Below are 14,940 nucleotides of genomic sequence, written 5' to 3'. Positions count from 1 at the left end.
TCAGCAGACTAAGTGATGGTCTTGGTGGTACTGGCAGACTTAACACCACGCCATACTGGGGTGGATTTTGTGGTAGACTAGACTCAAAACGGGCGGGGGCGGGTGGACTTGGCAGTGGAGAAAGCCCAAATGAGGCAGGAGGGGGCTTCTGTCAGTTTGCACAAGTCCAGTGCCCCCCCCCATGCTCAGCGATGGAGGAAAAGCTTATCCCCACAGCGCCTGCCTGTCTGGAAACACAGGGTAATGTGATACCCGTCATGTTTTAGATGCAGCCAAACTAGTGTTTGTTGTTGACCCTGCTATTTAAGACCCAAATCCCACTGTCAATATCAACACAATCACAATAGACATTTATTCAACCACCCTAGGCTTATTTCTTTCTCTCACTATCCCAATATGGGGATATTTGAATTTATACGCTTCACAGACAAATGTATTCTTCTAGAAACAGTAACTTAATCAGACAAAGGTTTTGAACGTTGAATATGTATGGAGTCGGTGTTTGCATGTCGAGACGCTGTCTGGCTTGTAGGCTCGTCATTCTGTGCTATTGGAGCTCTAGAGACGAACCTCAGACTGTGGGTATTTAATGTCGAGAGAAGTCTGTCTGGCACCTCACCCAGGATGTATTGGCTCTCTTGTGATATGACATTAATATGATCTTCTACTGCATTTTATGGATCTATCCTTATCTCTCTGTGCCAGTCACAGCCTGCCTCCTGTAAGCCTGTTTTGGCTGCTTGGTCGCTCGGGGAAGAGGCAGTGTCACGGTGCAGACTAGGCTAGACGAGACACTGGTATTTGGGGTCTCTGTTGCGGTGTGGGGATTTCTAGATTTTGGAGAGCAGCTGAGAGTTGTTCTGTTCATGTGTTTTCATGTGTTCACACAGCAGTTGAAATAGTGTGTTTTCTCTCCTTGCCAGGTATGGGACTATGAGACAGGAGACTTTGAGCGGACGCTGAAGGGTCACACAGACTCTGTCCAGGACATATCCTTTGACCATACTGGCAAGCTGTTGGCCTCCTGCTCTGCAGACATGACCATCAAGCTGTGGGACTTCCAGGGCTTTGAGTGCATCAGAACCATGCATGGTGAGGGGACAGGAGTGGATGGGTGGGACTGTCTAGAGAGCTAATCGGTTGAAGGATATTATGTCTTAGACCATAAGGAGGACCAGGGATGGCGGGGTATGTGTGATTGTTTGGTTCAGGCAAAGCTTGGATGAGCAATTCCAGACGTGTATGTGTGAGCATGTGTTTGGATGGTGCGTTGGGACACAGGTGCTACCGATGCTGTTCATTATCACATATGATATGGCTCATCCTCACTTACGTTCATGACAATCTGCTTCAATTAACAGAAAACCCAGTGAAACACAGGAGCTTCACATCACAACCAAATTCTGTCACACAGGCTTTAATGTTAATGCCAGCCATTCCACACTTCTTAACATCCTCCCCAATCCAACTCCTACAGGCGGTGGGGACTCACTCACTCACTCACTCACTCACTCACTCACTCACTCACTCACTCACTCACTCACTCACTCACTCACTCACTCACTCACTCACTCACTCACACCCTCAAGACGAGGTGCTATTTCTCATATCATCAGCACTCTAAATGTACCAGTCCTTAGGCAGTGTCACTGCCCCTCCCCTCTTTTAATCCTAATTGCTGGATAATTCCAAGCGGCACATTTTACGTGTGCCTTCAGGCCCCCCTGAAACAGATAACAACCCTTTGAGCCTTCCACCACCCATTATTATAACAGCCATCGCGCACTGTGGGGCTCCTCCCACCCACACACTACCCCTCCCCACCACATATATTTAAGCTTGCCTTTTTAGAGCCTCCTTAGTTTCCTCATCTTTTCAGCTGATTAAAGATGGCTGCCTTGGTCTCTAGGTAATTAACTGCCTCTTCTCCAGGAACAAAGACACCCTGGGCGTATTTGGCCATCTCACTATTCATGTTAATTGGCTAATTTGAACAAAACCGATTTTTATGGCACGTTTTAGTTCCAGTGACATTATGATGGGGAGGACTTCTTGTCAAAGTGGATGGCATTCAGAAATGGAAAGGCTTGTGCAGGAAAAGCTGGCTAACAATGCAGTTAGCCCAACTGGCCTCTGTCTAAAGTACAGTACTTGGACATTTAACCAATAGTTATTTGTCAGAGTGGTTGTTTTGGAAAGGGGATACCTAGTCAGTTGTACAACTGAATGCATTTAATTGAAATGTGTCTTCCATGTTTAACCCAACCCCTCTGAATCAGAGAGATGCAGGGGGGATGCCTTAAATCAATGTCCACATCATTGGCGCCCGGGGGTAAAAGTTGTTGTTGGTAGAATGGCAGATTTTGTCCACTTTGCCAGCCCCGGGATTTGAGCCAACAACCTTTCGGATACTGGCTCAGCGCTCTCAACCGCTAGGCTACCTATGGCCCAGTGAAGGTCTCATTGTGTTGTCTTTTGTTTTCCAGGACACGATCACAATGTTTCATCTGTAGCCATCATGCCCAATGGAGATCACATAGTATCTGCCTCAAGGGACAAAACCATTAAAATGTGGGAGGTGGCCACTGGGTAAGTATGTTGCCAAATACCAGTGCTTACCGTGAGCCAAAACGTTCACATAAGTGTGCAGGAGCTTCTCTTCTTTTAAGTAGTATTCAACATTTCCTATGCCTCCGCAAAGTAAGCAACCATCTTTAACCCATCTCTTCCCATCCATCAGCTACTGTGTGAAGACGTTCACGGGCCACAGGGAGTGGGTGAGGATGGTCCGGCCCAACCAGGATGGCACGCTGATCGCCAGCTGCTCCAACGACCAGACGGTGCGTGTGTGGGTGGTGGCGTCCAAAGAGTGCAAGGCCGAGCTGCGGGAGCACGAACACGTGGTGGAGTGCATCTCCTGGGCCCCTGAGAGCGCCCATCCCACCATCTTGGAGGCCACCGGCTCAGAGGTGAGGAGCTTGACACTGAAATACTGATATACACACTGAACTAAAGGCTTTGTTCCCTCCTTCATTCCTCGAAACGCCACCTGCTGACTCTTCAAAAGCACCTTACCCTTATGCCCTGTCCCTGGATCTGTGACAAAACTTTTATGTACAGTACATTCAGAAAGTATTCAGACCCCTTCCCTTTTTCCACATTTTATTACGTTACAGCCTTCTGAAATTTATTAAATAAAACATTTTCCTCATCAATCTGCACACAATTCCCCATAATGACAACGTGAAAACAGGTTTTTAGAATAAGTATTTAGGTGCGGTGCATCACGTTTCCATTGATAATCCTTGATGTTTCTACTTGATTGGAGTCCACCTGTGGTCCACCTGTCTATATAAGGTCCCACCGTTGACAGTGCATGTCAGTCAAAACCAAGCCATAAGGTCGAAGGAATTGTCCGGGGAGCTCCGGGACAGGATTGTGTCGTGGCACAGATCTGGAGAAGGGTACCAAAACATTTTCTGCAGCATTGAAAGTCCCCAAGAGCACAGTGGCCTCCATCATTCTTAAATGGAAGAAGTTTGGAACCACCAAGACTCTTCCTAGAGCTGGCCGCCCGGCCAAACTGAGCAATCGGGGGTGAAGGGCCTTGGTCAGGGCGGTGACTAAGAATCCGATGGTCACTCTGGCAGAGCTCTAGAGATCCTCTGTGGAGATGGGAGAACCTTCCAGAAGGACAACCAACTCTGCAGCACTCCACCAATCAAGCGTTTATGGTAGGGGCCAGACGGAAGCCACTCCTCAGTAAAAGGCACATGACAGTCCGCTTGGAGTTTGCCAAAAGGCACCTAAAGACTTTCAGACCATGGAAAAACAAGATTATTTGGCCTGAATGCCACGTCACGTCTGGAGGAAACTTGGCATCCCTAAGGTGAGGTGTGGTGGCAGCATCATGCTGTGGGGATGTTTTTCAGCTGCAGGGACTTGGAGACATGTCAGGATCGAGGGAAAGGTGAATGGCGTGAAGTACAGAGATTCTTAATGAAAACAACCTGTTCCAGAGCATTCAGGACCTCAGAATGTGGCGAAGGTTCACCTTCCAACAGGACAACGACCCCAAGCACACAGCCAAGACAACACTGGAGTGGCTTTGGGACAAGTCCTCTGAATGTCCTTGAGTGGCCCAGCCAGAGCCCGGATTTGAACCCGTTCAAACATCTCTGGAGAGACCTGAAAATAGCTGTTTAGCGATGCTCCCCATCCAACCTGACAGAGGAAAATGGGAGCAACTCTCCAAATACAGGTGTGCCAAGCTTGTAGCATCATACCCAAAAAGACTTGAGGCTGTAATCGTTGCAAAAGGCGCTAAAACTAAGTAACGGGTCTGAATACTTATGTAAATGTGATTTTCAGTAAAAAAATAAAAATAAACGTTTTTGGTTTTGTCATTATGGGGTATTGCGTGTAGATTGAGGAGGAACTAAGTATTTAATCAATTTTAGGATAAATTTTAGGATAATACTGTAATGTAACAAAATGTGGGAAAAGTCAAGTGGTCTGAATGCCTTCCGAGAGCATTGTATGTACATGCCTTAAGTAAAACGGTAATGTGACATCAAAATAATATTGTGCGCACACCCATTTAAACGTTACGGCTAGGTACATACAAGTATCTGATTGCCCAAGGGAAAGTAGACCTAGATATTCCTTATGCTGACATATTGCTTATGTCAGAAAATGTACTTTGCTCTCCACCCTCCCTCTGACTTCCTATATATCTGGCTTATTTGGTCCATCTCCTAACCTAAGATTGGCACCTCACAGAGCCAGACATGTTTGAATCAGACCATGAAATTAAAATTACAGGAGCAACCCTGTCATGGCCCAGGGTCAGACCGCCACCCTGCCCCTGTGAGTCTACACCCCCCACCCCCGATGCCCTGTGAGTGTCCTGCTCTCCCAAGTCTTGTGATCATGCATGTCCAATTTCAGTTTCATTCGATTAAAACATTGATCCTCACAGGCAGCTAGTGGCCCTGTCAAGAACCCTGTTTGCCTCGATGCCTGGGCACAATGATACACAATATCCCGTGTTCTCACAGAGGGAGCCTGTTTTTCTCTTTAGCGCTCTCTTTCTGTATTTACCCATTTGAATGGTTGATGTGCTAAGTCTGCAGTGATGGTATTGTTGATCTTGGCTAAGGTATTGTTGTATGCACACACACACACACACACACACACACACACACACACACCCTTGCCTTTGATCAAATTCTCCTTTTGAAGACTTGAAGAACTTGATGCTTAGTAGCAGAGCTGGTTCAGGTAGAATGATTCTCCAGATTCTCCTGACATCAATTATACTGGTACACTTTATGTTCTGTGAACTAAAGCAGCCAAATGTGAGTCTGACATTTAAGACTGCTCTGCTCTACGTGCTGAGATGAGCCTGCACAGGGGAACCCAAACTGTTAGAACATGCCCTTCCCTGTTTCAGAACTCTGAGGCATGTAATGACTTTTTATATCTGTGTGCACACTACATGTCCAAAAGTATGTGGACACCAGCTCGTCGAACATCTCATTCCAAAATCGTGGGCATTAATATACACTGCTCAAAAAAATAAAGGGAACACGTAACTCCAAGTCAATCAAACTGTCCACTTAGGAAGCAACACTGATTGACAATAAATTTCACATGCTGTTGTGCAAATGGAATAGACAACAGGGGGAAATTATAGGCAATTAGCAAGACACCCCAAATAAAGGAGTGGTTCTGCAGGTGGTGACCACAGACCACTTCTCAGTTCCTATGCTTCCTGGCTGATATTTTGGTCACTTTTGAATGCTGGCGGTGCTTTCACTCTAGTGGTAGCATGAGACGGAGTCTACAACCCACACAAGTGGCTCAGGTAGTGCAGCTCATCCAGGATGGCACATCAATGCGAGCTGTGGCAAGGTTTGCTGTGTCTGTCAGCGTAGTGTCCAGAGCATGGAGGCGCTACCAGGAGACAGGCCAGTACATCAGGAGACGTGGAGGAGGCCGTAGGAGGGCAACAACCCAGCAGCAGGACCGCTACCTCCGCCTTTGTGCAAGGAGGAGCACTGCCAGAGCCCTGCAAAATGACCTCCAGCAGGCCACATGTGCATGTGTCTGCTCAAACGGTCAGAAACAGACTCCATGAGGGTGGTATGAGGGCCCGACGTCCACAGGTGGGGGTTGTGCTTACAGCCCAACACCGTGCAGGACGTTTGGCATTTGCCAGAGAACACCAAGAGTGGCAAATTCGCCACTGGCGCCCTGTGTTCTTCACAGATGAAAGCAGGTTCACACTGAGCACATGTGACAGACGTGACAGAGTCTGGAGACGCCGTGGAGAACGTTCTGCTGCCTGCAACATCCTCCAGCATGACCGGTTTGGCGGTGGGTCAGTCATGGTGTGGGGTGGCATTTCTTTGGGGGGCCGCACAGCCCTCCATGTGCTCGCCAGAGGTAGCCTGACTGCCATTAGGTACCGAGATGAGATCCTCAGACCCCTTGTGAGACCATATGCTGGTGCGGTTGGCCCTGGGTTCCTCCTAATGCAAGACAATGCTAGACCTCATGTGGCTGGAGTGTGTCAGCAGTTCCTGCAAGAGGAAGGCATTGATGCTATGGACTGGACCGCCCGTTCCCCAGACCTGAATCCAATTGAGCACATCTGGGACATCATGTCTCGCTCCATCCACCAACGCCATGTTGCACCACAGACTGTCCAGGAGTTGGCGGATGCTTTAGTCCAGGTCTGGGAGGAGATCCCTCAGGAGACCATCCGCCACCTCATCAGGAGCATGCCCAGGCGTTGTAGGGAGGTCATACAGGCACGTGGAGGCCACACACACTACTGAGCCTCATTTTGACTTGTTTTAAGGACATTACATCAAAGTTGGATCAGCCTGTAGTGTGGTTTTCCACTTTAATTTTGAGTGTGACTCCAAATCCAGACCTCCATGGGTTGATACATTTGATTTCCATTGATAATTTGTGTGATTTTGTTGTCAGCACATTCAACTATGTAAAGAAAAAGGTATTTAATAAGAATATTTCATTCATTCAGATCTAGGATGTGTTATTTTAGTGTTCCCTTTATTTTTTTGAGCAGTGTAGTTGGTCCCCTTTTGCTGCTATAACAGCCTCCACACTTCTGGGAAGGATTTCCACTAGGTGCTGGAACATTGCTGCGGGGACTTGCTTCCATTCAGCCACGAGCATTAGTGAGGTCGGGCACTGATGTTGGGTGATTAGGCCTAGCTTGCAGTCAGCATTCTAATTCATCCCAAAGGTGTTTGATGGGGTTCAAGTCAGGGTTCTGTGCAGGCCAGTCAAGTTCTTCCACATTGATTTTGACAAACCATTTCTGTATGGACTTCGCTTTGTGCACAGGGGCATTGTCATGCTGAAACAGGAAAAGGCCTTCCCCAAACTTTTGCCACAAAGTTTGAAGCACAGAATCGTCTAGAATGTCATTGTATGCTGTAGCATTAAGATTTCCCTTCACTGGGACTAAGGGGCCTAGCCGAACCATGGAAAACAGCCCCAGACCATTATTCCTCCTCCACCAAACTTTACAGTTGGCGCACTGCATTCGGGCTGGTAGCGCCAAACACAGATTTCTGTCCGACTGCCAGATGGTGAAGCGTGATTCATCACTCCATGCTTAGCGGCCGACGATAGATATTTGATTTTAAAAATACGAAATGGATGGTTTTAGTATGGGGAAATTCCGATTTATACTGCACCACAGACCGTGTAGAAATGGAACAATTGAATCTAAGTGCAAATTTTGGTCTATAATCAAATATTGCCCTCAGCTGTTAGGCACCCTCAGGGCAAGTTTCTGCTACTGTGTTCAGAATCACTCTTATATAGAAGCAGAGTCTGTAATTGAACCTCTGAAGTGTAGGCATGTGCCCTGCTCTGGAGATATACATTGTCTGATAACTATTTTGTTGGTAGTCCATTTCCCCTGATTTTAAGGTGGTATTTATTTATCAAAGGCTGTGGTATAAAAATAAATTTAATTCAGAAGGCTGCTGGCTGCATATAGCCCTCACAAAGAAATTATTAAGGATTGACGTCCCGCAAGTGAAGACTGCTAAAGGTTCTGTATTGGTATTTTACTGCGGCAATTGGAGCTCATCGTGTTCTTGTTCTCCCTGTGTCCTTCCAGTCTAAGAAGAGTGGTAAGCCGGGCCCTTTCCTGCTGTCTGGCTCCAGAGACAAGACCATCAAGATGTGGGATGTCAGCATTGGAATGTGCCTTATGACACTGGTGAGTGGACCATCAATCTTAGATACAATAGATGGTAATTTCGATTCATGCAGTTTTTATGTTGTTGAATCCAGTCCTCACATGACATGAATTGCAATAGGATTGACCTTCTTGAACCCTAGTCTTAACCGAACACTCTGTCCCAGGTTGACTGGTTTCCTGAACTAAGCGTAGTCCTGGACTAAAAAGCTAGTTTTAGTCCGGGAGTAGTCTGGGAAACTGACCCTAGATTTTGTATTAACAATTCTAACCAAATGCTTTTGTCCCAGGTTGGCCATGATAACTGGGTGCGCGGGATGCTTGTCCACCCCGGAGGCAAGTTCATATTAAGCTGTGCTGACGACAAGACCTTAAGGATCTGGGACTACAAGAACAAGCGCTGCATGAAGACCCTGAGTGCCCATGAACATTTTGTAACCTCTCTGGGTAAGCCGCTCTCAATCTTTTCTTCTACAGTCAGTGTCAGTTACAGCTGGGTCTTGTTCAGTACGGCACACTGTAGCAAAATATTAGTGCTGGGCGATTAACTGAAATGTCAGGGATTTTTTTTGGTTTTTAACCCAACTAATTCTATTTAGTTTTTTCTTTCTATGCGCTCAATGCGCACATCACACAGTTTCTCTAGAGATCAATCAGATCCAGTCTGAACTGTGCTATGTAGTAGGGAGTTAGTTTCCAACTGGCCAATATTCTACTTCGTTTAACGCATAAAACATGGTCATTGACAACAATGACCATAATCCATTGCGCATTTACTTGTCCTTTCTGTTTCTATTATGCCTGCTACGGAAGAGAGAAGGATGTGTGATCGTGAGGTGATAGAGAGCAGCTGTTGCTTTGCAAGTTCTCTACCTGAAAATACATGATCCTAGTGATTGATGGTATTCAGCAGTCATAAGTATGCCTTATTTACTTTGAACTACAAAATAGTGATTTTGTCAGACACCATAGGAATTAAATTAAGTAATGAAATAAAATCTATGTAATACACACAACTGAAATATTTTATTAAAGTAATGTGAATACATGAGGGTTAATAAGTGATAAGCGGTAATGGAAAGTCACTACCATTGTACTTTTATGAATTGTTTTAAATTGATATAGCATTCAACACAATGCGTAGTGCATTTAATGTTGAGGGGGAAAAAATCATCGAAACATTGTTTCTTTTTTTATAATCGAACAGAAACTGAACCGACTTCAAAAATAACTAATCACGCGTTCTGTTCTGTCTCCTGGAGATGAATGTACTTTGGTGCGAAAAGTGCAAATCAATCCCAGAACAGCAGCAAAGGACCTTGTGAAGATGCTGCAGGAAACGGGTACAAAAGTATCTATATCCACAGTAAAACGAGTTCTATATCGACATAACCTGAAAGGCCGCTCAGCAAGGAAGAAACCACTACTCCAAAACCGCCATAAAAAAAGCCAGACTACGGATTGCAACTGCACATGGGGACAAAGATTGTACTTTTTGGAGAAATGTTCTCTGGTCTGATGAAACACAAATAGAACTGTTTGGCCATAATGACCATCGTTATGTTTGGAGGAAAAAGGGGAATGCTTGCAAGCCGAAGAACACCATCCCAACCGTGAAGCACGGGGGTGGCAGCATTATGTTGTGGGGGTGCTTTGCTGCAGGAGGGACTGGTGCACTTCACAAAATAGATGGCATCATGAGGAATGGAAATTATGTGGATATATTGAAGCAGCATCTCAAGACATCAGTCAGGAAGTTAAAGCTTGGTCGCAAATGGGTCTTCCAAATGGACAATGACCCCAAGCATACTTCCAAAGTTGTGGCAAAATGGCTTATGGACAACAAAGTCAAGGTATTGGAATGGCCATCACAAAGCCCTGACCTTAATCCTATAGAAAATTTGTGGGCGGAACTGAAAAAGCATGTGCGAGCAAGGAGGCCTACAAACCTGACTCAATTACACCAGCTTTGTCAGGAGGAATGGGCCAAAATTCGCCCAAATATTGTGGGAAGCTTGTGGAAGGCTACCCAAAACGTTTGACCCAAGTTAAACAATTTAAAGGCAATGCTACCAAATACTAATTGAGTGTATGTAAACTTCTGACCCACTGGGAATGTGATGAAAGAAATAAAAGCTGAAATAAATAATTCTCTACTATTATTCTGACATTTCACATTCTTAAAATAAAGTGGTGATCCTAACTGACCTAAGAAAGGGAATTTTTACTAGGATTAAATGTCAGGAATTGTGAAACTGAGTTTAAATGTATTTGGCTAAGGTGTATGTAAACTTCCGACTTCAACTTCAAATATATTCGGGTCATAATGCTAAATGGAATATAGGTTTGTGATGAATAACCTCTATCTACTCTTCCTTTGTACTAATGTCCTTTCTCCTCTCCTCAGATTTCCACAAGAATGCTCCGTATGTCGTCACCGGAAGCGTAGATCAAACAGTTAAAGTGTGGGAGTGTCGCTGATCCGATCAGACCTGAGAAGATCAGACCACCACCATCCTCTCTCCTCCCACTCCACCCCCCTGCAACCCACCTCACCTCCCACCGTCTCCTTCATCTCCTCTGGCTACACACACACCATGGTTAATACCTTATCCTGTCATAACGCTCTCTGGTCCAATAACTCTGGTCCTTTTATGTACATTATTCTGGATGTAGATTGAGCTATTAAATGTTGCACAGCAAAAAAAGTATTCTTGCATGGTGATGATGAATCCAAAATTGTATACTGTAAATTTACATGATAACGTTGTCTAGAAGTACCATAGGTTTAACATGGGCTGTCTGTCTGTCACATGCAGCCTTACCTACCTACTTACTGAAGGCAGATGTTTCTTTGTGTGTCACAAATGGCTCCCTATGTGATGCAATACGGATGACCAGGGCCCTTGTGCCCTGGTAAAATTAGTGCGCTATACAGGGAATAGGGTGACATTTGGGACACACTCTTTGACTGGGTGTAAAATGTAGGGCACTAAAACCGATAATTTAAAAAACGTTTCTTTACGTGTCAGATTTCTTTTTGTCTGCCTATTTTATTTTTATGATTTTTTTCTCTCTCCTTTTCACTGTTGTAGTCTCTGTTGGTGATGTTTTTGAGGAGGGGGGGGGGGGAAACGACAAAAGGAGAAGTGTAATCCCTTGATGCCGGAAGATATGAGTGTCTGTCTCTGGGGGGGGGGGGGGTGTTATTGGAATAATCTGTAGCTTTGTAACATCACTTCTGAAGTGTGCATACCATTTCTCTTCATGTGGAACTAGTGAATATATTAATTGCTGCATATACAAATGTTTTAAACTGTTTATCTTTGGACATCTGGGGGTTGAGAAAACAAAACAGCTTTTTACTCTTGTCATGACGCGTCCTTAACTTAGTAGAAAAACTTAGAATTATCCTATCCAATAAATGTATTCTGCTTTGCGTTTATTGAATCGGATAACATTTCTGTTTTGGCATCTCAATGAATTAACCTGGCTATGTTGTGCAGATGGGTGCCCTTATTTCCGTTGGTTAGTTAATGCATTTATGCTAAACTCAGTGGACTGTAAGCCTAAATTCTAACCTGAAAGCTATGTGAGCCGATAGCGTGAGGTTACTCCTCCCTGATAAGCTGCCCCCTGTCTGTTCGCCTCGGTACTGGGCCTTCCGGTTGGCTGCAACTGTTAAGGTGAGCTTCTCAGCCTTTCTCTAGCACTTGGCCCTTTAGCAGCAGACATCAGGGATCACCTCTTTTAATTTCAATTCACTTGAAAAGGATCTTTAGGTGTCTCCCTCCCTCTGTATGATGGCTGTTTGACGTCCAAAGTCTAACCTGAGTGATTTTCCATTGGAGTCAACTGAACTCTCCCTTTTTCGAACCATTTGACGAATCCAGTGTCTGCTGGGTTTTGTCTGTTATACTATAGGAATCATGTAAGTGATTTGATGCTCAGTTGGCCATTGTCTTGTGCTGCTTGCATATATGGGCTGTGTAAATTAGGGAGGGCAAGCTTAAGCCTTAGTTTTGGATGAAATATGCAAGTTTCGAGTGAGTCGGACTGTCATACGCTGTCATAGCATGACAAGGAGTCAAAGTTGCCCCTCAGGTTTGTTTTGGTATGTGCAAAAGATCTCTCCAGGGGGGAAAAAATTAATGATTGAGAGGTAATAAAGCTGTTTCTGTGGGGGGCAAAATACATGTAATTTTACTGAGCTGTAGGGAAGTGTCCAAATCTGTTTCCACCAAACTGACTGGTGAACTATTGGGGGGGGATTCATTCAATTGATGATGAAATAAAATGATAGCAGTAGACATGCTTGTGTTCGCTGTACAGTAGAGCGGTCTGATGGTAGTTCTTGTAAAGGAATCGTCACCCCTAAGCCTACTTAAAGAAGCTCCCTTCCCACAGACCGGCCTTGGCTTTGGTCTTTGGCTAGGCTTACTAGGCTGCATTTGTGCCCAGAAGAGTGCTTAGACTCCTAGTGAAGAGCTCTCGAGGCGAAACTCCACAGGCCGACTAACACATTGCAGTCGTCTCCTGGGTGGCAGGCAGATCTTTATAATATTCTGTTAATTTTATGATCTAGGAGGCTGAACAAAATGAAAACCCAAGCCCTCCATTTCCCTTAAAAAAAAACATGCTGCTGCTTACGCTGCAGCAGGTGAGGGAAAATCCTATTGTCTGGCACATCCCTGCTTTTCGTTAGATCTTTGGTCCTTTGTCGGACTGATGACCGTAGATGTAAGAAATTTAGAAATGCATAAAAAAATTTATCAGCCTTTTTCCATTGATGCATTTTTATAATAAAGAATTCCACTTGCTTAACTGATCTTATCTTAAGCTTCTTTGGTGAATATCTTCCTGTTCCTCTTCCTGTGTGTATTTGTTTGGATGTAGCTAGGTGCTGCTGCTGACCTTTGAACCCTCATAGTGGCTAGTTTGACCTTTGACCTGTCGACATTAGAACTGCTGCATGTGCCCCTGTTGTACCAGGGGCTGAGCTGTCTGGTTTGGAGGGCCTTTCTGGTTCAAGTGCTGTGATGTAAGCCACTGAACACTCGGGTCGAGTCTGAAATGGCACCCTATTCCCTAAAAGTAGTGCACTTCAGACTCCGACTCAATCAGCCACAGGCCACCCTGCTAAACTGTCAAATACTAATTGGTCCACTTGACAAACGATATACTGTTAAAAGAGCTAGAAGTAGGATAAGAGAACTCTCTCTTATGAGAAAGGGTTGTACCCCTACTGTCGCTTACTAGTAAGCAGGTGTATGGTTTCTATGTATACTGTGTATTTTGCATATTGACTTTTCAAAGACACCAGACAGACTCTACCAGACAGGTCGGCTCAGGCTGGCATGATGGCTGCAGACAGACGGCTCTGTACTTAATGTGGTTGTTTGTTGCTGTTAGGAGGACAGGTCTGTAAATGAATGAGCTGGCTCCTTACTCTATATGTGATGGGATTGCGGCAGACTAAAGATGTTCTAAGAGAAAATAATCTTCTCATTGAGAGAACACCACTTTTGCCTCTAGACTAGAGGCCTCCATGCATTTAGTCAGACCCAGACTGGTCTTTCTCCAAGCTGCTTTCTCTGTCAGTCAGTAGGAGATTTTGATTGGAGAGTCGGCGTGCGTTACTCCATACACCAGCAATCGATAGGACAATTGGACATGGTGGTGCTGAAATGTGTTTTAGCTGAAGCCCCCAAAAATGTAACTAGTAGGACATTCTGGTGTAGCTTCAGCATTCAGATGTCCTGATCTGTTCTGTTCTCGATGCTAGACTAAGTTAGCTTCCTGATTTAAGCCGATTTTCTCTATTCGATTGGCTAAATTCAGAATTCCAATATCTGGATCCTTGGGTGTAAATTCTAAACCAGGCCTGAAGTGAACCTAAATGGATATTAGACTTGACTCTTATTGTTATTGAAAAATTCAGCTTTCCCTTTCTTGGGTTAGACAAAGGTCTATAAACAAATGGGAGGGAGGGAGGGAGAATGTGTCTCTTCTTGTAATATAGTTATCATTGAATGAATGCTTTATATACCTGTGCTGTTGTACCTACCCTGTGAAAATAAATCACTTTTTGCCATTTGCAGGTCCCAAGCAATCCCTATGCTGCACTAGCTAGGTGGATCAGAGGGCCTGGCAGACAAGCTTACACTGTCTGTTGGTCCTTTTCCCCCAGTCTCAAGTCCATCTGTCTGCTATAATCTGCCTTGTGAATAGATTGAGGGCTTCAGACTTCTTCACACTGTTCTTCACACCTTGAACAGGATTTATTGTTTTGCTTTCATGGTCTTTCTCACGTTCAGCAAAATTGTTAACAATATCTGGATGTCATTATTGTTTGCAACATTAAACAAATATCTGTAAATGTTGTCCTTTTATTGGGTTGGAGGGGGGTTCTCAAAGAACATGCACAGCTTGACATATTGAATGTCTATAACAAGTTCACACAGGGATTTACTGATTTTGAGCCAAAGGTTTCAATGAAGGCGTGTCTAAACATTTCATGAGTTTCTTCAGTGAATGCATGTTTTTTTCTTAGGTCAATAATGATAGACAGACTAGGGCTATTGACATTAATCATTAAATGTTCATAATTACATTGTATACTGTGTATATGAAGTATTAATATAATGGAAGGGATTCATTATTAACGTTCACAGCTGTGATGTATGCCTGGC

General features: G+C 44.6%; 1 protein-coding gene across 4 annotated transcripts in view; it reads left to right on the top strand.

Moving 5' to 3' along the window:
- LOC120028240 (lissencephaly-1 homolog A) overlaps window positions 1–14,627 on the top strand; it is a 56,589-nt gene extending 41,962 nt beyond the window's left edge. For 3 of the 4 annotated variants that reach the window (XM_038973408.1, XM_038973406.1, XM_038973407.1), the window contains 6 exons: window positions 924–1,092; window positions 2,487–2,589; window positions 2,741–2,969; window positions 8,168–8,269; window positions 8,539–8,695; window positions 10,656–14,627. In XM_038973408.1, coding sequence (XP_038829336.1) covers window positions 924–1,092; window positions 2,487–2,589; window positions 2,741–2,969; window positions 8,168–8,269; window positions 8,539–8,695; window positions 10,656–10,729 — 834 coding nt within the window. In that variant the 3' untranslated portion in view covers window positions 10,730–14,627. The remainder of the gene's footprint in view (window positions 1–923; window positions 1,093–2,486; window positions 2,590–2,740; window positions 2,970–8,167; window positions 8,270–8,538; window positions 8,696–10,655) is intronic. The other variant, XR_005473414.1, reaches the window with a different exon arrangement.
- Window positions 14,628–14,940: the final 313 nt, after the last annotated feature.

The sequence above is a fragment of the Salvelinus namaycush genome, chromosome 34 (assembly GCF_016432855.1).
Source record: "Salvelinus namaycush isolate Seneca chromosome 34, SaNama_1.0, whole genome shotgun sequence".
Classification (NCBI taxonomy): Eukaryota; Metazoa; Chordata; class Actinopteri; order Salmoniformes; family Salmonidae; genus Salvelinus; species Salvelinus namaycush.
Note: the sequence above shows the minus strand (reverse complement) of the source record. Positions and strands in the feature narration are given on the sequence as shown.